The 22,750-nt window shown below is 53.8% G+C and overlaps 1 protein-coding gene across 4 annotated transcripts in view; it reads left to right on the top strand.

The window, feature by feature from the left end:
- Positions 1-22,750, top strand: part of EPHB2 (EPH receptor B2) — a 133,508-nt gene that overhangs the window by 98,531 nt on the left and 12,227 nt on the right. Inside the window, exons 6-12 of one of the 4 annotated variants that reach the window (XM_036396154.2) lie at positions 9,704-9,828; positions 16,800-16,962; positions 17,538-17,646; positions 17,782-17,846; positions 19,924-20,046; positions 20,853-21,100; positions 21,740-21,955. In XM_036396154.2, coding sequence (XP_036252047.2) covers positions 9,704-9,828; positions 16,800-16,962; positions 17,538-17,646; positions 17,782-17,846; positions 19,924-20,046; positions 20,853-21,100; positions 21,740-21,955 — 1,049 coding nt within the window. Of the gene's footprint in view, positions 1-9,703; positions 9,829-16,799; positions 16,963-17,537; positions 17,647-17,778; positions 17,895-19,923; positions 20,047-20,852; positions 21,101-21,739; positions 21,956-22,750 lie in introns of all 4 variants that reach the window. The other 3 variants (XM_036396152.2, XM_036396153.2, XM_036396155.2) reach the window with 3 other exon arrangements.

Genomic DNA, 22,750 nt, shown 5'->3' with positions numbered 1-22,750 from the left:
CTGACAGAAATTCTGCCCTGACAGAGCCTTCTCCCCCACATCTCCCCATTCCCTGCCCTGTCCCGTGGCCTCTGGACTGGCTGGTGCCTTGCAGCATCATGGTGCATTTCCCTGCCACTCTCTCTTCAGCCGTGGGTCAGGCAGTTAATCCTGACCCCGATCACAGCCGCTGCTGCACGGGGTAATTGAAAATGCCAGAATTCCCTGCTGACCTTCCTATAATAAAAGCAGTTCCCCCCCCCCCCACCCTGTCCAGTAACCTGACACTCCAGGGACCGAGATCTGTCAGGAGGGCTCCGAGGAGATGCTGGAAAGCTCCCAGCTGTTCACCTCGCCTTTTCCCCTGGGTGATTTCAAAGTGTTGCCAGGGAGAGGCCACGGGCTGGGCTGGCTTTGCTCTCTCTGAGTCGTGAGTGTTTTCCAGAGCAAATGTTGACTCTGTCTGACATGACATGGGTTAGTGGAATTAAAGTGATCAGAGATAGGGGGTTTGCTGCCTGTAACCTGATTCTCCCAGCTAAGCCAGCAGAGGAATGGATGCTTTGATTTTACCGGGATCTCGACAGCGCTGCCCCACTAGCCAGGAGTAGGGGCTCAGCCTTGGGCCTGGCAGGTGAGGGGGGGCTGGCTGCAGACTGGGAGGAAGATTGCATGGCAGCCTTTTAAATGGTTCTAAAGATGATGAAAGAGAAGCTGTGGAAAGATCCTCGTGTCCCCCCTGCAGGCTGGAGCCACACAGTCCCAGCAGACACTCTCAGAAGATGCTGCCAGCAGAGTCTGAGCCCCTGGGCTGCTCCCTGCAGTGCTGCCCTGGCTGGTGGCAGGGTCTTTTCCCATTTTATTCCCTCTACAGCAGTGGTCCAGCTTCCCAGCCTGCACACTGTGACCTTCCAGGTCACAGCAGCACCAAGGCTGCAAAGTGGCCCTGGAGTGCCATGGACATTTGTGTAGCTGGATGTGGGCTTGGTTTATTGGAGCCAGACTTCCTAAAAAACACTGGCAGTGGTGGTGGCCCAAGAGTCAGGACCTGACACAGAAAATTGGCCTCTGCTATCAAAGTCTATTAGACAAGGATGCCCTGATGGGTCCTTTGGGATGGGATGAACCAGAATACACTGAATCATAAAATCACCGAATCCCAGACTGGGTTGGGTTGAAAGGGACCTTGAAGATCATTTTATTCCACCCCCTCCCATGGGTAGGGACACCTTCCACTATCCCAGGCTGCTCCAAGCCCCATCCAATCTGGCCTTAGACTCTTCCAGGGGTGAGGCAGATAGAGGTGGGATAGGAGGGAGGTGAGCTCAGGATGTTGAAAAAGCAGGGCTGGGAGAAAGGAACAGCTCCCAGATGGAAGCTCTTGTTGAATAAAAGAGGAAGATGTCCTAGGAGATGTCCTGGGGCTCCTGGAACTGCTCAGAGTAGTGGTGTTGTGGGGATGGCTTAGAGAGACAAACACGTGAGCTGCCTAAGAACCCTCAAATCATCTCAGAGACATAGAAGCAAGGGGGAAAATGGACCTATTTCTTTCTCATTGCCCCAAAACAATTCTTCATTGTGTGATGCCCTCCTGCTGCTATTTGTCAGCTTTCTCCTAATGAATTTCCCTGAGCTTTAGAGAGAGTTTTACCAATTACATGAACTTTGGATGCATCGAGGATCTCTCTCCCCACTCCCAGCAGAACTGGGATGATAGGAAATGCAGGAACAGTCTCCTCCCCTCCCTGAGCTGGGGGGCACAGCCAAAAATACCCCGTGGAAGTGCCCAGGGCGAGGGAAGAGCAGCTCTGCAGGGCTGAGCTGAGGCAGGGAAATGTCACCTTGGACACACTCAGAGGAATATCAAACCTCAGCCAGGGGATGGATGCTATCTCTGGAGAGATGGATCCTGGGTACTGAACTCAGTTTTGAGGTTTATGTTTGAAAAGGAGATTAACAAAAAATTAGAAAAGGTAGAGGAGGGAGTCATCAGGCTGATAAATGTGTGAAGTGCTCAGGAAGCTACTTGGGAAACAGAAAGGGATCACAGAATCATTGGCTGATTTGTGCTGCAAGGGACCTTAAAGATCTTGCAGTTGCGACACTCCACAGACAAAAAGGAAATATTTTCACTATTTTTCAGCTTGTCCATGATGACAATATTCTTCTTCTAGACTCCTCCTCCATTTAGTTACAAAAGCCAGAAAAGTTTCTGCAGTTGGAAACTGAAGTCCATAAACTTTAACCTGAAAATAAAAGTGCATTTTAAAAGAGAGCCTGAGGGAAACCTCCCCAGGGGCATGATGGGCTCAGCATCATCTGAAGTCCTCAAAGGAAGCAGGGGGTGTGTCTGTAGCATACTCAGGGGGTCAAACACAAGTGTTTCAGCTATTTTTAGCTCTGCCTGGGTTTGTGCAGATGTTCAGACCTGGGTGTTATGGAGCTTTTCCCAATTCTCTGCTAAATTGCTCTGCTCTTGTGCTGTCTCATCGTGCTGCCCTGGGTTTGGTGTGACCTTCTTCAGGTTTTCCTGTGATTAAAAAGTGATTGTTTCTCCTGGAAACTCACATTTTTTTCCTTCCTACTTCCATTTCCTTCTTTCCCTTAATACTTTTCATCATTTCCAGCAATTCCCAAAGAAGCAAATATTTGTATGAAAGTCAGATTCTGGCTATGCCAAGCCTGAGGCTTCATGGTGCAACCAACACCCCCCTTTGTCCCTTCAGGAGATCAGGCAAATCCTTACTCACAGAACCCAAAGCCTCTTGTGGAGGATCAGTGCAGGTTAAGCTGCCTTTGTGTGATGGATCTGTGCCACCTGGGGTTTGGTTTCCTTTAGCACAGGCTGCTGAAGTAGCCTTGAGGTACTGCTCTGGAGCCATGGAGCTCCCTGGTTCCATGCTCAGGGAGGTGTTATCCTCATGTCACAGCATCCTCCGAGAGCAGCTCTGCCACAGGGAGGCCTGGACATGCTTTCAGTCAAAGATGTAAAGCTGTAAAGAGAGATGTGCCTGGATGGGATCTTTAGCAAAAGCTCTTTCAAAAAAAAAAAAAAAAAAAGCTCTTTCATAAAGGTGGCTTCAGCTTCATAATCAGGACCCAGACCATCACTTGTGATCTCTTTTTTTTTCCTTTAGAAGATATATTTTAAATTCTGGATGTGCCTCAGTTACAGTGCCTGTGAGGCAGGACATGTGGGGCTCATTTACAGGGATGTGGCAGAGAAGGAATGTGATTTATGACCAAAAATTGGGATTGTATCTAGAGCTAATCAGAAAGGCTAAGAGCTGCTGATACAGAGGGGCTACTGAGGGAAGCCCCATCCTTGGAGGTTTAAAGATTCACCTAATACAGCTTCCCTTCCTTGGTGGGGTGGTGGACCAGAAGCTCTGGGAGTCCCATCCCAGTATCATTCCTGGGATTGGGTGCTCTAGGGAACTGAAGGGGGCAGTGGGAGAGGAGGCCTCAGTCCTGTCAGCCTTCACAGCTCTTCTCTGCTCTGTGTGGAGGCACCTGGGCCTCTTGGGTCATCCCTTTCCTCAGCACAGTCTGTGGAATGGAATGGAATATAGAATATTTCAGTTGGAAACACCTACAACAATCATCTAGTCCAGCTGCTTCACCTAGCCATGGAGAGAGGTCAGAGCAGAACAGCCTGGGCTGTGTGTGTCCTGCTGGTACTGACTCCACACCATGGATCTGGGACCAAGCCAAGAGCACAGGATGCATTTCCTTGGCTGTTACCCTTTTGTTAGGTGAGAGCATCAGGATGTGTCAGCCCTGCCCTGACACGGGCTAGACCCACCTCGTGGTACCAGAAGGATTGGCCTCTGTGAGGCTGAAGCTGCTGCACTAATTCTGGGCAGGTCAGAACCAGCCTGGTGGCTTTGGTGCTTCCCTTGCCAAACCCCACTGGGACCAGACATTTCCTCCCCAGTGGGTATGGGAGCCTTCTGGGAGACAGTCAGTCAAGCAGGACCTAAGATCCCAGCTGTTCCTTAAGGATGCCTTAATGGAAAATATGGTGTGTAGTGGGATTTGAGGCCTGGCTATGTCCACCTTGTGACACTGAGCCAGCCTGGTTTGAAAGGACAATGTCTTGAGATGTCTTCAAATCCCAGAATGATTGGTTGGAGGGGACCTTAAAGCACATCCCATTCCATCCCCTGCCATGGCCAGGGACACCTTCCATAGCCCAGGCTGCTCCCAGCCCCATCCAGCCTGGCCTTGGACACTGCCAGGGATCCAGAGGCAGCCACAGCTGCTCTGGGCACCCTGTGCCAGGGCCTGCCCACCCTCACAGGGAACAATTCCTGCCCAATATCCCATCCATCCCTGCCCTCTGGCAGTGGGAGCCATTCCCTGTGTCCTGTGTCTCCATCTCTTGTCACCAGTCCCTCTGCAGCTCTCCTGGAGCCCCTTCAGGCCCTGCAAGGGGCTCTGAGCTCTCCCTGGAGCCTTCTCCTCTCCAGGCTGAACCCCCCCAGCTCTCCCAGCCTGGCTCCAGGGCAGAGGGGCTCCAGCCCTTGGAGCATCTCCACAGCCTCCTCTGGACTTGCTCCAACTCCTCCACATCCTTTCTGTGCTTGGACCCCAGGGCTGGAGGGAGAATTGCAGGGGGGTCTCTCCAGAGCCAAGCAGAGGAGCAGAATCCCCTCCCTGGAGCTGCTGCCCACGCTGTGGGATCAGCCCAGGACACAGATGGTGTTCTGCCAGTCCAGCCCTGGCAAAGCTCAGGGGTGATCCCTTCAGGGAGGTGATGGCAATGCAGCTCTGCTGGCAAGACCTGAGCATGGTGGGACCTCCTGAACCCCATCCTTCCCAAGTGTTTCCAGCTCCTGAGCCCAGGCAGTGCTCTGTGTGTGCTGCAGAGCTGTCAGCACCCCCACGCTGATCCTGCAGAGCTGCCCCAGCCACAGAAGTCTGCTCTGCTCCCTGGATTGAGATAAACTGCCAAATGCCCAGCCTGGGCCGGGGGCTGGCTGTGAGCAGTGCTGTGTGGCCATGCAGGGCTCGGGGTGGTGACCACGGAAGTGTCCCTGGCATCCCTCCCGTGCCTCTGCCCCAGAGGGGTCACCGTGTGGGATGTGTTGGCTTTGTACATTAGTGGATTTTCATTAAGCTTGTTTTACACTCCAGTGGTGGTTTTGGTGTGGTTTATTTCTCCAGAAATTCAAGGAAGCCACAGCGCTGCACTGTGAGGAATCTGAGGCCATCTCTGATCAAGAGGATGCAGAAAGTGCCTTTCAAGGACTGCAGTGGTTGGGTTTGCCTCAGTGCCCCAAGGGTGTGGGTTTCATCCCCATATGGACCATTCACTTCAGAGATGGATTAGTGATCTTTGTGGATCCTTTCCAACTCAAAATATTCTGTGAAATCTGTGCAATCAAATGGCATTGAGGCTTAAGGGATTCAGTCAGGAGCAGTGTTTCCATCAGCTATGTAATGAAGGAAGATCTGTTTGTTTTTTGCACTTTTGGGACACACCTACCTCTGGATGCCCCATCGGGATAAATCCACCTCTGTTTAGGCCTTCATGGTGACATCACAGGGTGATCAAGGCTCTGAGAGTGGGGACTCTCCATATCTGATCTCCTCTGTGTGTCACAGGGCACAGTCAGCTGCCTGGGCATCGTGTCAGAATACAGTTGAAGCTGTTCCTGCTGACTGCACCTGGGAAAGTCACTCTGAGTCTGGCTGGCTCCTCTAAACTGGTTTCAAGCTCATATATCCAGTGCCAGCCCATCCCTGATTCACAGGCCTGGGAGCCTCTCTGTGCACCCCAGGCCCTCACCTGGCATAAAGGGTGTGACAAAGGACTATGTTTTGTGGCACTGCAGAGTGCTGTGCTCTGTTAGCAAAAAGTCCAGGAGAGAGATTGATTGTTTCCATCTGCTCAGCAGTCTCAGGGCCACACCTGGGCTCCTGCGTCCTCTGGGGCTCCCAGTATCACACTCATGGACAAACTGGAGCAGTCCAGCAGGACAAGGAGGTTACCCTGAGGCTGGGGCTGGAGCATCAGAGGTGAGGGCAGCTGAGAGCTGGGTCTGATCAGCCTGGAGAGGAGGAGGCTGAGGGGCATTGAGGGGGAGAAGGGTGGCAACATCCACAAGGCACAACCAGCAAAATCCCAGTGGAATGTGAGGGAAAGTTTCTGCCCCTAAGAGCAAGGCAGCTGGGGGCTGCTGCTCAGAGCCTGTGGGAGCCCCATCCATAGGGATCACTAGGTCTCATCTGGACACAGTCCTGAGCAAAATTATTTGATTTTGAGATTACTCTGCCAGCCTGTGGGACCAGAAACATCCAGAGGTCACTTCTGAGCTGGGCCTTGCTGTGATTTCATTGCTGTGCACTCCCCTGGTGTCCGTGATAAGAGCAGCAGTTACTGAGGACATGCACTGGGGAGGTTCCTGCTCTTCCAGAGCCCCTCCCTTGCCCCAGGTGCAGGAAAGGCACTGAGGTTGCTGTAGTCATTCATCCCCCTGCCTCCTCCCACCATGCAACACATTTGCCTCATGTTTGATGAGCCCCACCTCATTCATTTGGGTTTTTTGCTGAGCCAAACAAGAGCAGGTTCACCAGGTACCAGCAGCACATGAGTCTCACACATCCTGCTGTTGCTGTTGTCTGGTACATCTCCCTCAGGAGAGGCAGGAGATGCCTTGGAGAGGTCCTGTACTCCCAGGTTGGGGTGCAGTGCATGGAACTGGAAGAACATCCCAGAGACCTCACTCCTACCAGGAGGAACCTGGAGCTGAGGAGCTTCTCCAGCTGCAAGGCCACTGAACCTGTGCCTGAATCATGGGATGTTGCCACATCCTGGTGTTGTGGTGGGAGAGCTCTGGCTGTACATGGCCCCTGTCCTGGAAAAGCCCAGTGTGTAAATGTGGGATCAGTTCCCAGAGCAGCTGGCAGAGACACTGTGGGCTGTGTGCTTCCCTCAGTCCGGTGCCATCCCTGCCACAGGACATCTGCAGCACATCTTCCTTCCGAGCCTGGTCTCTAGAGACAGAGATGTTTGTCTTGAAAATTGCAAATGTCCTACAGAATCTGTTTGAACAAGGAAGCAGTGAGCTCTGGCAAGAGCTGACAGGCTCCAGAAACATTACCTGTGTTTTATCTTCACGCCAGCGTGAGAAACTCTTCCCAGGAGTTTGGAAAGATGTGGCCTGAAGCAGTGGGACAGGGATGTCAGGGTGGGAGGGGGGCAGTGCCATGGAGTGAGGGGAGGGCTGAGGTGACACAGAGGGTTTCTGACTGTTGGGTAATGGGGCTTTGCTCAAGCAGAAATGGATGGAAGGAGTGGCCTCAGGATCTGTTGGAATCATGGCATGGTTTGGGTTGGAAGGGCCTTTAAAGATTATCTCGTCCCCCCCCTGCCATGGGCTGGGACACCTTCCACCAGACCAGGTTGCTCCAAGCCCCATCCAGCCTGGCCTGGGACACTTCCAGGGATGAAGTTCTCTGCTGTCCTTCTAGTTTTGTTCTCCTGGACAAAACTGGAGCTCAATAACACTGCTGAGGCTAATCCACATCACACCTTCCTTCAGGAGTGGGGGAACCCAGGCAGGTGAAGGAAAATGGTGCAGCAGTGTGGTGCAGGTCTTGTGTTAGCCAAACCCAGCCCCTTGGCACCCAGACATTGAGCATCCTGGGAACTGCGGTGCTCTGAGTCAGAAAAGCAGCAGTGAAGAGGCAGACGGCGGACCAGAAAAATGGCTTTTGTTGGTGTGTTGGAGAGGAGTTGCTCAGTGGTAATTTATTGTGATGTGCAGGAACATGCTGGGGCCATGCTTGTCCAAGCACTGCGGTCCTGCCACTGCAACCCCAACTGGCACAGCTCCTGTCACTGCCCCTGATGCCAAGAGGAGCCAGCCTAGAGATGGGTGAGAGGTGCCTTCCTCTGGGTGCTGTTCCTCCAGGCTGTTTCTCAGAGCTGCCAAATGAGTTGTTCTTCCATGAAATATTGTAAGGGTTGGACTTGGGAAAAGCCCATCTGAGTGCAAACCACTCTGCATCCATTTGGCCTGGCATGCAAGTGATGGGAAAACTTTCATGCTACCACTCTCCAGTCCTCTCCTAGCCCTGAGGCTTCTCCTGTGCCCTGCAGCTGCTGCAGTGGTGAGCCTGTGCTGGCAGCTGTGCCAAGGCTAACGCTGACTGCAGCTCAAGCTCTGTCTCCAGGGCTGGGCTGGCACTAGGGGAAGTCTGGGGTAGCCCTGCACTGAGGTGGATGTGCTGGCAGTGCCAGCAGCAGGCTGGGCACGGGGAGGGCTCCTCTCACTGCTCTGGGATGCGGGGAGAGGAGCCAGCACAGGCAGCTGTGGGTGTCAGCCCTGCAGCAGGGCTGTGAAATAGGGGTGTCAGCTGTCAGCACCTGGAATCAAAGAATATCCCCACTTGGAATGGGCCCACAGGGATCATCGAGTCCCACTCCTGGCCCTGCACAGACACCCCACCAATCCCACCTGTGCATCCCTGAGAGCATTGTCTGAGCACTCCTGGAGCTCTGGCAGCCTTGGGGCTGTGCCCATTCCCTGGGGAGCCTGGGCAGTGCCTGCACCCTCTGGGGGAAGAACCTTTCCCTGATATCCAACCTAAACCCCCTGGCAGAGCTCCAGCCATTCCCTGGGAGCTGTCCCTGCTCACAGAGCAGAGATGGGAGCTGCCCTCAGGAGAAGCTGCAGGCTCCGAGGAGTTTCCTGCCCCTCAGGACTGAGGCAGCCCGGGCTGTTGGCTCACCCCGCTCTCCAGCCAGCCGGGCCGGGGCCGCTCGGGCTTTCCCAGGGTCTCCCCGCTCCGCTCCCTGCCCGTGGCGCTGCCAGCCCAGCTCCCCGCTCCGGTCCCTGCCCCGTGGGCCTGTCCAGCCCAGCTCCCCGCTCCGCTCCCTGCCCGTGGGCCTGTCCAGCCCAGCTCCCCGCTCCGGTCCCTGCCCCGTGGGCCTGTCCAGCCCAGCTCCCCGCTCCGGTCCGTGCCCGTGGGCCTGTCCAGCCCAGCTCCCCGCTCCGCTCCCTGCCCGTGGGCCTGTCCAGCCCAGCTCCCTGCTCTGCTCCCTGCCCGTGGCGCTGCCAGCCCAGCTCCCCGCTCCGCTCCCTGCCCGTGGGCCTGTCCAGCCCAGCTCCCGGGGCGGCTTTCCCGGCCGAGGGTCCCGGCAGCGGGAGCGGCCCGGGTGTGTGCGGCCGGCGGGGCCCTTTGTGCTCGCTGCGAGGAGCGGGGGCCGGCCCGGGTGCTCTCCATTGTCAGCGTGTCAGGTCAGCTTTGTGCTGCCTGCTCAGCGCTGGATGCGCCTCCCGTGATTGGCATGTGCAGCGTGCAGCCCCAGCCTGCCCGGGCCTTGGGAAGCTGCTCTGTGCGAATGGAAAAGTAAAAACCACCCATTTCCCCATGGCAGGCAGGGAGGAGTGCATGCTGTGGGGCTGGTGGGGCTCTTTGCGGTGGAACAGTGCTGTGCCTCCTCCAGCATGGGCTCCTTTTGCCATTTTCCTGCTTGAGGCACTGTCCTACATGTTTTCTAACTTCCAATTCAGCAGAACCATTTTTTTCCCCTCACTGCTCTCTACAAACAGCAGAATCCAGGATCTCCTGACTGCTGCACAGCTCTCCCAGGGCAGGAGGTGAATTCCAAAGCTCCAAAGAGCAATAACCCTCCTGCCCACCTCCTGCCAGGGTGAGGGTCCTACCTGTGCAGGTGTCTGACTGTCTGTCCCCCCTCTCTCTCTTCCAGCCCCTTCTGCCGTGTCCATCATGCACCAGGTGAGCCGCACTGTGGACAGCATCACCCTGTCCTGGTCCCAGCCCGACCAGCCCAATGGAGTCATCCTGGACTATGAGCTGCAGTACTACGAGAAGGTACTGAGGGACCTTCATGGGGGTCACCCACAGCTTTTGGGGAGAGGAGGGGTGCAGACTTTGTTTAAGGGTGCACAGTGGTTGTTCAGTAGGAAACTTCTCTTGCTGCATTTGGTCACGTGAGTGACGGTGGCCATCAATCCTTGGGGTCCAGTGATGGTTCCATTGGCCCAAGTGTAGAAAATCCACTGGTCATTCAGGAGCTTCTCCTGTCACCTCCACAGAACTGGTGGCAAGTGGACCCATTGCAGGGAGAGCAGGGTAGCCAGGGTCTATTTTTCCTTTTTGTGTACTGTGGCATCAGTAGGAAATGGGAATGACAAGGAACATCCAGTCCCAGGCTGGAAAACACTCAGTGGGTGTCCAGTCCTGGAGATTTTCTGGAGTGCTGTCCATGGGTGCATCTACACCAAAGGTGAGTTTGGCATCCCTTCAGCATCCTGAACCCAGATGTTGTACAGGGAGAAGGTGTCCCATGCTCCCATGGAGGGTTCATGCTGCACTATGGAGTCAGTGTGAAGGGGTCCTGCAGCTCTGGCCCTGTCATCCCTGAGGAACCTGCTCCTTCCATAACCTCCCTGTCCAGGCAGACAGGGGAATTTCATCTGGACTGTGCCAGGGTGTCCATCCCACCAGTGGCTGCTTAGAGACCTGAGGACCACGTGGAGGTTGGTCCCAGGACCTGCCAGGCCCTGCCAGGCTGAACTTCATCTGTGCAGCCCAGGGGAGATGGGGAGCAGGAGACTTCTCCTTCCAGGAATCTGCCCCCTTGCACAAGAGCTTATAAACTATACATTATAAATTGCAAACTAACTAATTAAAAAGCTTTATGATTAAATGGAACTGAAAATATTTTTCCCAGCAGTTGCCGGAAGAAATGATTAATCCCCCCCACTGCCTGTGACCTATTTTCTCATCACCAAGAGCCAGAGGGAGAATGGGGAGGAGGGGGGGCTCCTTTGTAAGCTGTTAAATAGGTCCTGACCTATATTGCATAAATCACAGCCATTTATTTTGACCCTTGGAAATTATCCCAGAATACGTGGCAGGATGGATGAGTAGATAACAAGACAGATCTGGGAAGCAAGAGGGGTCCTTTCCCTGGGGACCCTCAGTGTAGAGGCAGAAGATCTCAGGGAGTGCATTCTCCTCCTCTTACTTTATCTTAGTCTCTCACCCTCTTTCTTTCTTCCCTCTCCTCTGTTTTCTGAGGGAGGCTGTAAATAAAGGGAATTTTTGTCTAAAAAACAGTGCTGCTGGTGATGGCCAGTCTTTGCAGGCCGGCACATCTGCCTGTCCCATTGTCAGAGTTAGGGCACAGCATGTCTCTGATGATGGGGACAAGTGGCCCCATTCTCAGGCAGTGCTGTTCATGGAGCACTAAGCCTGGCACAGAGGGCAGAGCTGGGCTGAGGTTCTCCCTGTCCTGGTTTCAGAGAACCACAGAAGCATCCCAGAATGGTTTGGGTTGGAAGGGACCTTAAAGCTCATCCAGTGCCACCCCCTGCCATGGCCAGGGCCACCTGCCACTGTCCCAGGCTGCTCCCAGCCCCATCCATCCTGGCCTTGGACACTTCCAGGGATCCAGGGGCAGCCACAGCTGCTCTGGGCACCCTGTGCCAGGGCTTTGGCCCTGCCATGCTCCTCTCCTGCTTCCCATCAATCCAGCAGTTGGATGTGGTGTGTGACACATTCCAGGTGTGTTCTCACTGCACTGCCAGTCTGTGCAGAGGTGATTTCCTTCCAAATATTTCATTAAAAACTGTCCCATGTGCTTCTGAATGCTCAGCAAAGGTCGCTGGAGCTGGTTAAGTTTTTTCTGGTGGACTTTTTTTCCCCCAGTAGAAAATTATATTTTATTTTCATGCAAACAACTCAAATGAAGAAAAGCACCATACACATTGTGTATAAAATGCACCTTGACTCTTCATTTTTAATGGATTCTCTTCTATATACAGACATTAAATTAAAAAAATAGAAGAATTTATTTTAGCGTTGACAGAAAAGCACAGTTCACAATACCTGAAACAAAGGTGTGTTTTTGTTTCTCTTTCACAGATTATTTATAACACTGCTATTCTTAGATGCCATTAAAAATGCCTGTACAAAGGCAACATTATGAGTTTCTTTCACATGAAGTTGGAGCACATCTGTGCAGATTGTTGCACAAACACTGCCTGACGTGGCTGCTCTCTGGAGCCCTCACTTTAATGTGTTGTTTTTTCACTTCCAAGAGGTACCTGCCAGTGTTGGTCTTATTTAAAAAGTCTGTATTGTCTTCATTTAAAAAGGGCGTAGCAGTTTTTATCCAAAGTTGCCAAACTCATCCTGCAGTGTGGGAACTGGAGACCCACTGCAGTGTCAGACACAGCAAAGAGCAATTAGCCCTCCTCATTATGCAAAATGATTGGGTTTGATGATGCTAAAAGTCACCCATTTTGTAATTGTTTGAAGACATTCAGCCCAATTTGGTCACCAGTGCAGGACTTTAGGAGGCAAAGGAACCCTTTGATGTCTCCAGCCAGTGCTGGAGTAGGGGCATGGGCTGGCTGGGGCATGAAGGGTGAGGGAGAGGACCTGTGAAGGTGGATATGGAAGTGGAGGTAGAAGCAGAGCTCTCCTGGTGCCCAGTAGCTTCTGGCCAGAGCCCAGCACCCCAGGACAGGGTGTCCCCAGGACTTGGCCCATGGATGCTGGAGGTGCTGCTGCCAGGCTGACTCAGGGGACATCCCTGCCCATGTCAGGGGGTTGGAAAAAGATGGACTTTAAGGTCCCTTCCAACCCAAACCATCCTGGGGTTCAATGATTCTCTGACTTTTCAGAATCTGTCCTGCAGTGCAGGACACCAGAATCCCTGAGCCTGGAGCCAGAGCTGCTGCCTGGTGTTTCTGTGTTTCTCATCTATTGTGAGGTGGGGCTGCCCCTTCACCCAGTGCTGCCCAAACCCTTGGAGGGGTCTCTGTCCCAAGAAAACTGTGAGTTCAAGGACATGGAGAGGAAACCCTGCCAGGAAGCCCTGGGATAGCCCACCTGCAGTCCCAGTCCCTGCCCAGGGCCCCACTGGGACTGGGCACTGTCCAGGACTCAGTGGCTTGGGAGAGGTATTCAAACACTCAGAATAATTAAAGCTGGAAAAGCCCTCCAAGATCAGTCAGCCCAACCTTCACCAAGCTACATTGCCAAGTGCAGCATCTCATTTTTTGACCACTTCCAGGTATAGGGACTCCACAACTGCCCTGGGCAGCCTGTGCCAATGCCTGAAAACCCTTTTAATGAAGAAATGTTTCCTTATATCTAGCTTGCACTTCCCTTGGCACAACTTGAGGCCATTTCTCCTTGTCCCATTTGATGGGATACCTGGCTGGGGGCACAAATCTTCTTGGGCTGCCCCCACAAGTGGTGGATCCCTATGGGTGTCCAGGTGCTGTGGATGCCACAGATGCAGCCCCAGTGTGGCTGGCAGGACCCTGCTCCCACACGTGGGCATCCCAAAATGCAGCTGTGTGATGGTTTGGCACCAGGCCCTGGCGTGGCTCTGTCCTGCTGTGTTTGCCCCCAGGGCCATGGCAGATGTCACTGTGCAGGCTCATAGGAACTCTGCCAAATTCAGTCAGTTGACATTTTTTTCTTGGCTTTTTCACTTTCAATTTTCTTTTTTTATAAATGCAACTTTTTAGAAGCAATTTTTGTAAATCCTTTGGGTGTCTCGCAGCCTACCCATGTTTCAAGAGACTCTTTCTTTGTTGATCAGACTTTGTTTTCAGCTTCAGCTGACTCATGGGAGGGAGAATCAGATGAGGACTCAAAATCAAACCAGTGTGTTATTTTGAATTAGGATCTCCAAACTCAAAAGAAAATCAGCAGGGAAAAAACTCCCAAACACCACAAACCTCTGCTTGGACTTGGGCTTTAAATCAGCTGGGATGCACTTGGCTGGAGGAGCCCAGAGAGGTGAAAGGGGAGAAGTGTTTGAGGTGAATGTGCAGGTTCTGAAGAAGTGATGCCAAGGAGGAAGAACAAGTTTGATAAGGGAGGGTGGAGAGGTGTAAATGGTTTTTCCTTGTGGTCTGGGTTTAGAGGAGAGCACATCACAAGCACACCTTCCTCAGCCAGGCAGACATCAATTTCCCAGGCTATCAACCACCTTGTAGGCTTGGCCATTACATTCCATTTAAAGTCCTCCAGGAGCAGGGATGAAGTTCTCCAAAAGAGTTGGACAAATGATTTTTAAACAACTGTGTTGTTAGTGCCCTCCAAGGGCCTGGGAGGATTCAGCCAAGCCCTTGAGTTCCAAAACTGTAAACATTTCCTGACCTATTTCTCTCCTCGCCTGCCTGGGAAAGGTCCAAGGGAGTGCTGAGCCTGATCAGACAAACGAGGCCATGGGTTTTCTGTGTGCTCATCTTTCCTTGGGGTGTGTGTATCTGTACTTGAGCTTCTCACTGTCATCAGTCTAATTACCAGAGACCCCAGTGACCATCAAGAACCTTCAGCACCAAGTCCAGATGCATAAAACAGATATTGTAGTTTTTAGAAGGGAAAAGTGTTCCTGAACAGGGTTAATAGTTGAGATCTCCCAGGTGTTTCACAGAATCTTAGGATGGTTGGGCTGGAAGGGACTCAAAGCCCATCTCATTCCACCTCTGCCATGGGCAGGGACACCTTCCATAGCCCGGGCTGCTCCAAACCCCATCCAGCCTGGCCTTGGACACTGACAGGAATCCAGGGGCAGCCACAGATGCTCTGGGCACCCTGTGCCAGGGCCTCATTACAGAGAGAAATTTCTCTGCAATATCTCATCTAGCCCTGCTGTCCTTCAGTCTAAAGCGATTCCTCCTTCTCATATTCCTCCATGCCCCTACATGTAACACAGAGCTCCCCTGCCCTCCCTGCAGAGGGATTTGCCATCAGCATCTCCACTCCTTGGGTTTGGCCACACACTTGAAGAAACACATTCCTGACAGGCCCCTGTCTTACCACCAACCACACCAGAGCACTGCTCAACCAACAGCTTGAGACACGAAATTCACTCCATTCAAGGCCAGGTTGGATGGTGTGGCGAGGCCCTGGCACAGGCTGCCCAGAGAAGCTGTGGCTGCCTCATCCCTGGAAGCATCCAAGGCCAGGCTGGACACTTTGCCTAGTGGAAGGTGTCCCTGCCTGTGGCAGGGGGTGGAACTGGATGAGCTTTAAGGTCCCCTTCCATCTGAAGCTGTTGCATGATTCTATGACCACAAGATCCCTGACAGGAAGGTACAGCCAGGTGAGTGTCAGTCTCTTCCTCTGGGGAAAAAGCAGCAGGACAAGAGGACATAGTCTCAAGCTGTGCCAGGGGAGGTTCAGGTTGGACAGCAGGAAGAATTTCTTTCTTCATGGAAAGGGTGCTCAGACATTAGAAGGGGCTGCCCAAGGAGGTTGTGGAGCCACCATCCCAGAGGTGTTCAGGAAATACTGGACATGGCACTCAGTGCTCTGGGCTGGTGACAGGTGGGCATCAGTCAAAGGTTGGACTTGATTTTGAAGGACTTTTCTGATCTTAATGATTCTGTGATTCTGTGGGATCTTCCTTCTGCCTGATTGCCCCTTCATTACCCTCTGTCCATCAGCACTCCACTGCAGAAGTTGGTGAGGAGGTGCTTTCTCTTTTCTGGGAGTTTCACACTGACCTCTTGTTCCCATGGGAAAAGCAGAAATGTCTCCATGCCTCCATCTCCATCTCCATGTCATTTCAGAGCTGGGACAGAGATCAGTCCCTTGGTCACACCCTCAGTCACACTTAGGGAGTTCCCCAAACCTCATGTCTCACTTTCTGCCAGTCCCTGCCAGAGTCTCGCAAGGTGACCCCTCCTCACTGAGGGTGCAGGGGTGTCCTGTGCAGTGACTTGAAGTCAGGGACTCACTGGGAACTTGCCAGCTCAGATTTTGAGCTGCTGCTCCTCTGTTGCATCTGGTGATCTGCCAGGGCAGCCTGACCTGCCAGAGCCGAGGTGCAGCCAGGATGGATGAGCACCTTCAGTGTCACTACAGCCACTGGATTCCAAAATCTGTGCCTGCACCTCCTTTTCTTGGGTGCTTGCTCACAGCTGGGCTTTCCTAAGAGCTCTTTGTTTTCCAGAAGCATTGTGCTTTTGGCATTGCTGTTTTGCTCTGACTTTTGGGACTTCATGACAGCCAGGCTCCCAGCCACTTTCTCTGGCCGTATTCAGGACCCTCTGTCATTATCCTCTGTTGACTCCATGTCCCTGGCAGACAGGGACTACCTGTTCTCTTGTATGAGGAAATCCTGTCCATCCACCCGTGCTTCTGGATGAAGGGCACAATTCCTAAGGGCATCAATGGAACCATCACCTGCACCACTATGTGACTGCTCCAGTCCTCAGCTAGAAAACTGGAGACAAGGGGCAGAACAAAAGTTTGGATATAGTCTCATTATCACTTTGAAATGTGCTCTTGGGGTCCCCAGCCTTGGAAACTTGGCTGTGGCCCCTGGAGAAGCAGACTCTGGGGAGTGGGGTGCAAGCAGAACTTCTCCTGAGGTCCAAAACCCAGTGTTCAGGTGGGCTTTACCTCCTGGCAAAGGGAGATGGGAGTTGGGGAAGAGCAGATGGACTGTGCTGAGGCTGGCTAAGGCACAGCAGGAGGGGTAGGGGGAGGAGGAAAGTGCTAAGGGAAAAGCACAGAAGAGGGAAGAAGTTCCCATCTTCCCATCTCCATTGACCTCAAGGCTTAGAGAAGCAACGTGAGTTTTGTAGCTACTGTCTTCTCTAGAGCCTTTCCTGAGAGGTGGTGAATAGCCCAGGGATATCCATACTCACATCCCTGAGTCTGTGTCTCCCTGCCAGGAGGAAGGACCTTTTTGTTCAGACCTTGGTGGTCTCTCCACCCTGGTCTCCTGCCCTTCCTCCTTCCAGAAGCACAATGCCTGATTCTGGACTGGTTTTTCTGATGATGGATTTGTTTTTCCTTGGCAGGATCTGAGTGAGTTGAACTCGACCACAGTGAAGAGCCCCACCAACACTGTGGCAGTGCAGAACCTCAAAGCTGGCACCATCTACGTGTTCCAGGTGCGGGCGCGCACCGTGGCCGGCTACGGCCGCTACAGTGGGAAGATGTATTTCCAGACCATGACTGAAGGTGAGTCTGCAGCTGCTCTGTGAAGGTGACTCAGGGTCTAGAGAGATGTGGAGATAGACAAGCAGCTGGTCCCCTTGCTGTCAGTCCCTTCAAGGGTGTGTTGAGAAATCACATTCAAGGCCCGGAGAGAGGCCTGGTGCTTGTTTCAGGCAGGGAAGGCCCCAGTTTCTGCCCAGCCTTTATGTTGTGGGGATGTGTCTGCTCAGCTGGATGTAGAGGAAGCAAAATTTATGTTTTTTACCTTCACTGCTGCTGATGACAAACGCAGAGCCATGTCTTACTTTTCTAAATTTGTGCTGCTAAATAAAACAGACCAAGCCAGTTTTCTGGCCCTGGGGCCAAGGACAAGGCAGGGTACACATCCACAGGACTAAACCTTCCTCCCAAAAGGAATAGCTCCATCCACCCTTCCTTCTGGGACACATCCCCCAGCCAGAGGGGAGTCCCGACTGTCCAAGACCAAAGCCATGCCAGGAATCAAACATGGCCCGTGCTCAGGGCTGTGGCCTCAATGACCTTGTGAGGGATGGCACATCCCGTGCCACAGTAACCTGTTCCCTTTTCCCCTGTGCCAGCCGAGTACCAGACCAGCGTGCAGGAGAAGCTGCCGCTCATCATCGGCTCCTCGGCGGCGGGGCTGGTGTTCCTCATCGCCGTGGTGGTCATCGGCATCGTGTGCAACAGGTAGGGCAGGCTGAGACACCCAGGGCGGGGCACTGGGGACAGGGGATGGCAGGGACGGGACAGAGGTGTCCCCGCAGCGCAGCCCCAGCCCCGAGGGGCCCATGCTGTGCTCAGGTCTCCCTTCCCTTCCAGAAGACGGGGCTTCGAGCGGGCTGACTCGGAGTACACGGACAAGCTGCAGCACTACACCAGTGGCCACAGTACGTACCGGGGGCCCCCCCCGGCCCTGGGGGGCCGCTCGCTGCTCGGTTCGTGCTCCTGTTCACTCGGGCCTTGGGGGAGGGCTCTGGGCAGGGTGGGCATGTGTGTGTGGGCAGGGCAGCTCCAGATCCCCCCTGCCCCTGATCCCTGCCCTGCTCTCAGCCCTGCATGCTGTCAGGTGCCTGAGCATGTCCTCCAGACCTCTGTGACAACCAACACCCCCTGAAACATCACTGTCTTCTGTGCTGCAGCATCTGCCACCACAGCACGTCTTGCTCCTCCAGCTCCTGAGCTTTGCCCATCTCCTGGGCATCCCCTTCCCTGACCTGTCCCAGTCCTGCAGAGTGCTGTCCCCCTGCAGGAGCCCACAGACCTTTGCCAGAGCCCATCCCAGTGCTCCCAGATTGCCAGCAGATATGAGATATATCTATGTATAGGTATATAATACAATAGCTAACATGCCCTCTCTTGTAGCCTCCCTCTTCCAACATCCCTGTGCAAGGCACTCCCTCACATCCAGCATTCCTGCTCAGCCTCACTGCACACCCTGCCTCACCCCAGTGCATCCTTCTTCCCCCATCCCTGGAAGTGTCCAGGGCTAGATCAGACAGGGCTTGGAGCAACCTGGGATAATGGCAGGTGTCCCTGCCCATGGCAGGGGGTGGAATGAGATAAGGTCATTTAAGATTCCTTTCAACCCAAACCATTCCATGATTCTATGATTAACCCCTGCCTTCATATCCCTTAAATTCCTTTCTCCCCCCTCACTGGAGACCTGTTCTAATCTTGCGTTATTCCAATCTCAGTTGTGATTTTCCTCATGTTCTACTTGCAGCTTCAGGATTTCTACCCTTTTAATACCTTGTTCCTGTACAAATCCAGGCCTTGCTCAGAGCATGGAAAACACAGTAGTGTTTCCACTCAGGACTCTCTGTTGCTCCTGCTTTTACCTGGGAAACATGTCCCAAAAGGCAGAGCTGCAGCCCTGTGCCCCAGCAGCCTGTGCTGGCTGCCTCGCTATCACTTACCAGGAAAAATGACACTTTTCAGGAGACATTATGTAAATGCAGCTCTCAGTTGTTTGTCAGTCTGGGCTGCAAACACACATTCACACGTTCTCCCGGGGCCTGGTGTGGGATGTGACAGCTCCAGGCTGGGATGGGTTTAATCATTGTGCCTGCACCACTCAGAACAGGCCTGGTGCCACGGGATGCAGCAGAGCTGATAGAGCCTGGCTGCCCTTTAGACCCTTCCTCACCCAACACACCTGGCCAGGGCTCAGTCCCTGCTCCATCCACAGCAGTGATTGCTGTGCAGACACTGCAGCAAATTGCCAAGGCCCAGGGAGCCTGTGAGCCCTGCAGAACCCCCTGAATGCAACCAGCATCCTGGAGCTGGGAGTCAGTCTGGTGCTCTGTGGGACTCCTTATTTAGGGAGCTGTGAGCTCTGCTCTCCAAATAGCCCATTTTGGAGTGAGCCAGGGGCCAGAAAATGAGTACAGAAAGGGGAGAAGTACAAGTGAGGGCTGTCCCACAGTGCAGGTGGCTGGGATGTGGCAGCAGCAGTCCAGCCTCACCAGATCCCTTGGCCCCTGCCCTTCCCATGATGTGTCACTGTGTCCCCTGCTGGGCCTAGCAAGAGGAAACTGTCTTTTGTGATTTTCCTTGTATGTCCCACTACTTCTCTTGGCTCCCAAGAGGGAACCCAGCCTTGGGCAGGGATGCCAGTCAGGAGAACAGAGCAGACTGGTCTGTCCCTCCTGCCTGCACAGCTCCTGGAAGGGTCACAGATCCCCCATGGAGGAGTCTGCAGTTTGTAGTCCAGGCTCATGATGTAGCTCCTTACTGCCCCAACAATGACCTGTGGGCCAGTGTTCATGAAAATCAGCTTTAACAGTCTTGTGGAACTTGGCTCTGCATGTTCTTTCTCAAACTGTTTCTCTCTGTCTGCTTCGTGCCTTGTTTATGCAACTTGCCGAGGTAAAAGACCGTCACTCAAACTGTTTTCTCTTTTCCTTGATGCCAGCCATTCCAGTTGCATCCATCTCTCTGACTCTCTCCCTCACCTTTCTGCAGTGACTCCAGGGATGAAGATTTATATCGATCCTTTCACCTACGAAGATCCCAATGAGGCTGTCAGGGAATTTGCAAAAGAAATTGATATCTCTTGTGTCAAAATCGAGCAGGTGATTGGGGCAGGTAGGTGACCTGGGAATGGCTGGCTGGCCCTCAGCAGCACAGGCTCCTTTATGGTGCCAGGATTTGGGAGGGTTTAGCTTGATGCCACTAGGACTGATGCCATTAAGACCTTACTTAGCCCCAGGCTGCACTAAAGGAGTAGGGGAGTCCAGTGCAGGAGAATCAAAACCATCAATTCCCATGTGCACGTGATTCCACGGGCAATGCTCCTCACAGATGAATGCAGCTGGAGGGGTGGAGAAGGAGGGAATGCAGGTCAGGAGGTGGGTGCTCAGCTCAGGGTCTGGGGTGGGTGCTCAGCTCAGGGACAGGAGGTGGGTGCTTGGCTCAGGGACAGGGGGTGGGTGCTTGGCTCAGGGACAGGGGGTGGGTGCTTGGCTCAGGGACAGGGGGTGGGTGCTTGGCTCAGGGACAGGAGGTGGGTGCTCAGCTCAGGGTCTGGGGTGGGTGCTCAGCTCAGGGTCTGGGGTGGGTGCTCAGCTCAGGGTCTGGGGTGGGTGCTCAGCTCAGGGACAGGGGGTGGATGCTCAGCTCAGGGTCTGGGGTGGGTGCTCAGCTCAGGGTCTGGGGTGGGTGCTCAGCTCAGGGACAGGGGGTGGGTGCTTGGCTCAGGGACAGGGGGTGGATGCTCAGCTCAGGGTCTGGGGTGGGTGCTTGGCTCAGGGACAGGGGGTGGATGCTCAGCTCAGGGTCTGGGGTGGGTGCTCTGCTCAGGGACAGGCAGGGTGGGCACAGCTGGGGCCAGGGGTCCCTCAGGGGGCACAGCAGGGGTGGGGAAGCCTCATAGGCCCTACTTGTGTTCACAGGAGAGTTTGGTGAGGTGTGCAGTGGGCATCTCAAGCTTCCAGGCAAAAGGGAGATCTTTGTGGCCATCAAGACCCTCAAGTCTGGCTACACAGAGAAGCAGAGACGGGACTTCCTGAGTGAGGCCAGCATCATGGGGCAGTTCGACCACCCCAACGTCATCCACCTGGAGGGGGTGGTCACCAAGAGCTCTCCAGTCATGATCATCACTGAGTTCATGGAGAATGGCTCACTGGACTCCTTCCTGCGGGTATGAGATCTGGGAGTGTGCAGCTTTAGAGGCTGTGCTAGCACAGAGGGGATATGGGGGGAAGGTTCCCTTTCCAGTGGCCTTCCAGCCTGGCGTTCCCTGTCACTGGGGCAGCTGCTGCATTCTGCAGAGGTCTGTGTTTTGGGAACAGAGCTGGGGCTGGCAGCACCAGGGCTGTCATTTCTTATGTGTCTGTCCATTCATCCGAGCAAGAGGCTGTGCCTGCCTGCCCACAGGTGCATGTCCAGACTGACCCATGGACATCCATGGAGGGACAGTCTAACACAGCTTTAACCCACCAGGACCCCACCTCCAGCTGCTCTGTCTAAATATTTCTAGTTCTGGGTTTGAAGTGGGTCATTGACTCTGTTGAAGGGAAGTAACCTGGTCAATGGGAATAGATTGTCCCTTCTGAGCTCTGCTGTGCAGGGTGGGTGCATTTTGAAGTGACAACAGCTGCCGTAGTGGTGCCCTTGGGATGTGTGAGGTGACTCCCAACCCCTGTGAGCTCTGCACTCCCCACCCTCCCTCAGAGGGAATGTACTCATGGCATATCCTGCCATGGGTGTGGAAAGAGGCTCCTAGCTTTTGCCTGGGCTGTGAATCTGCTCCTGTGACCCGTGTCCGTGTGTCCCTCAGCAAAACGACGGGCAGTTCACGGTGATCCAGCTGGTGGGGATGCTGCGGGGCATCGCCGCGGGCATGAAGTACCTGGCGGACATGAACTACGTGCACCGGGACCTGGCTGCCCGCAACATCCTGGTCAACAGCAACCTGGTGTGCAAGGTGTCTGACTTCGGCCTCTCCCGCTTCCTGGAGGACGACACCTCCGACCCCACCTACACCAGTGCTCTGGTAATGCTGCTCTTCAGGCAGGGAGGGGCAGGGGTGGAGCAAGGAGTGGGAGAGGGAAGGAGGGACCTCCCCCTTGACAGCAGGGAGCACCTTTTCAGGGTGTCAGCAGTGGAAAGGTTCCAGATGAGAAAGAACAATGAAATAAACTGAAGAAGATTTTCCCTTGCAAGGTCCTGTCATTCCTGTGGATAGTTGAGCCTTCCTCCAAATATGTCTGCAAACACACACATGTCCCTGAAGAGCCCTTGGTTGGGATCATGCTCTGCACCTCCCTGTATGATTCACCTGGGATCCTTTGAGATGTGACCTGCCCTGACAGATTTGTTGCCAGGGCAGCAAGTCTGGCTCTCTTACCATCACTGTCCAGTCATGCTGCCCTGCTGTCCTTCCTCATGTCATCTCACTGGCTCAGCCCCAAGAAGGATAGACTGAAAGTGTAGGAAGTGTGGGTGGGTGCCAGATACTAGATACTGATCTTCCAGGGAGTATCCAATTTAAACAGAAAAGCACTCCTAAAAATGACTTCATGTTCATGTAACAACTTCCCAGGAACACCTTGGTGCCATAGACGCAAGTGCCACCAAGAACTTGTGGCTCATGTCAGGCTGCAGAAGGTGCCCCAGGACCAGAGGATTATTTGGTTTTGCTCAGTGGGAGCTCAGCCAGGAGTTCTCATAAATACCACACAGAAATGCTCTGCACAGTGCATCAGGATCAATGCCCATGTCAGAAATCCTTGGAAATCAGTGCTGATGGAGCTGGGGCATGACCTGTAGGAAATCACCTCTCCTGGGT

Source organism: Molothrus ater, chromosome 23, assembly GCF_012460135.2.
Source record: "Molothrus ater isolate BHLD 08-10-18 breed brown headed cowbird chromosome 23, BPBGC_Mater_1.1, whole genome shotgun sequence".
NCBI lineage: Eukaryota > Metazoa > Chordata > Aves > Passeriformes > Icteridae > Molothrus > Molothrus ater.
The sequence above is the reverse complement of the archived record's forward strand: the minus strand, read 5'-3'. Positions and strand labels throughout refer to the sequence as shown.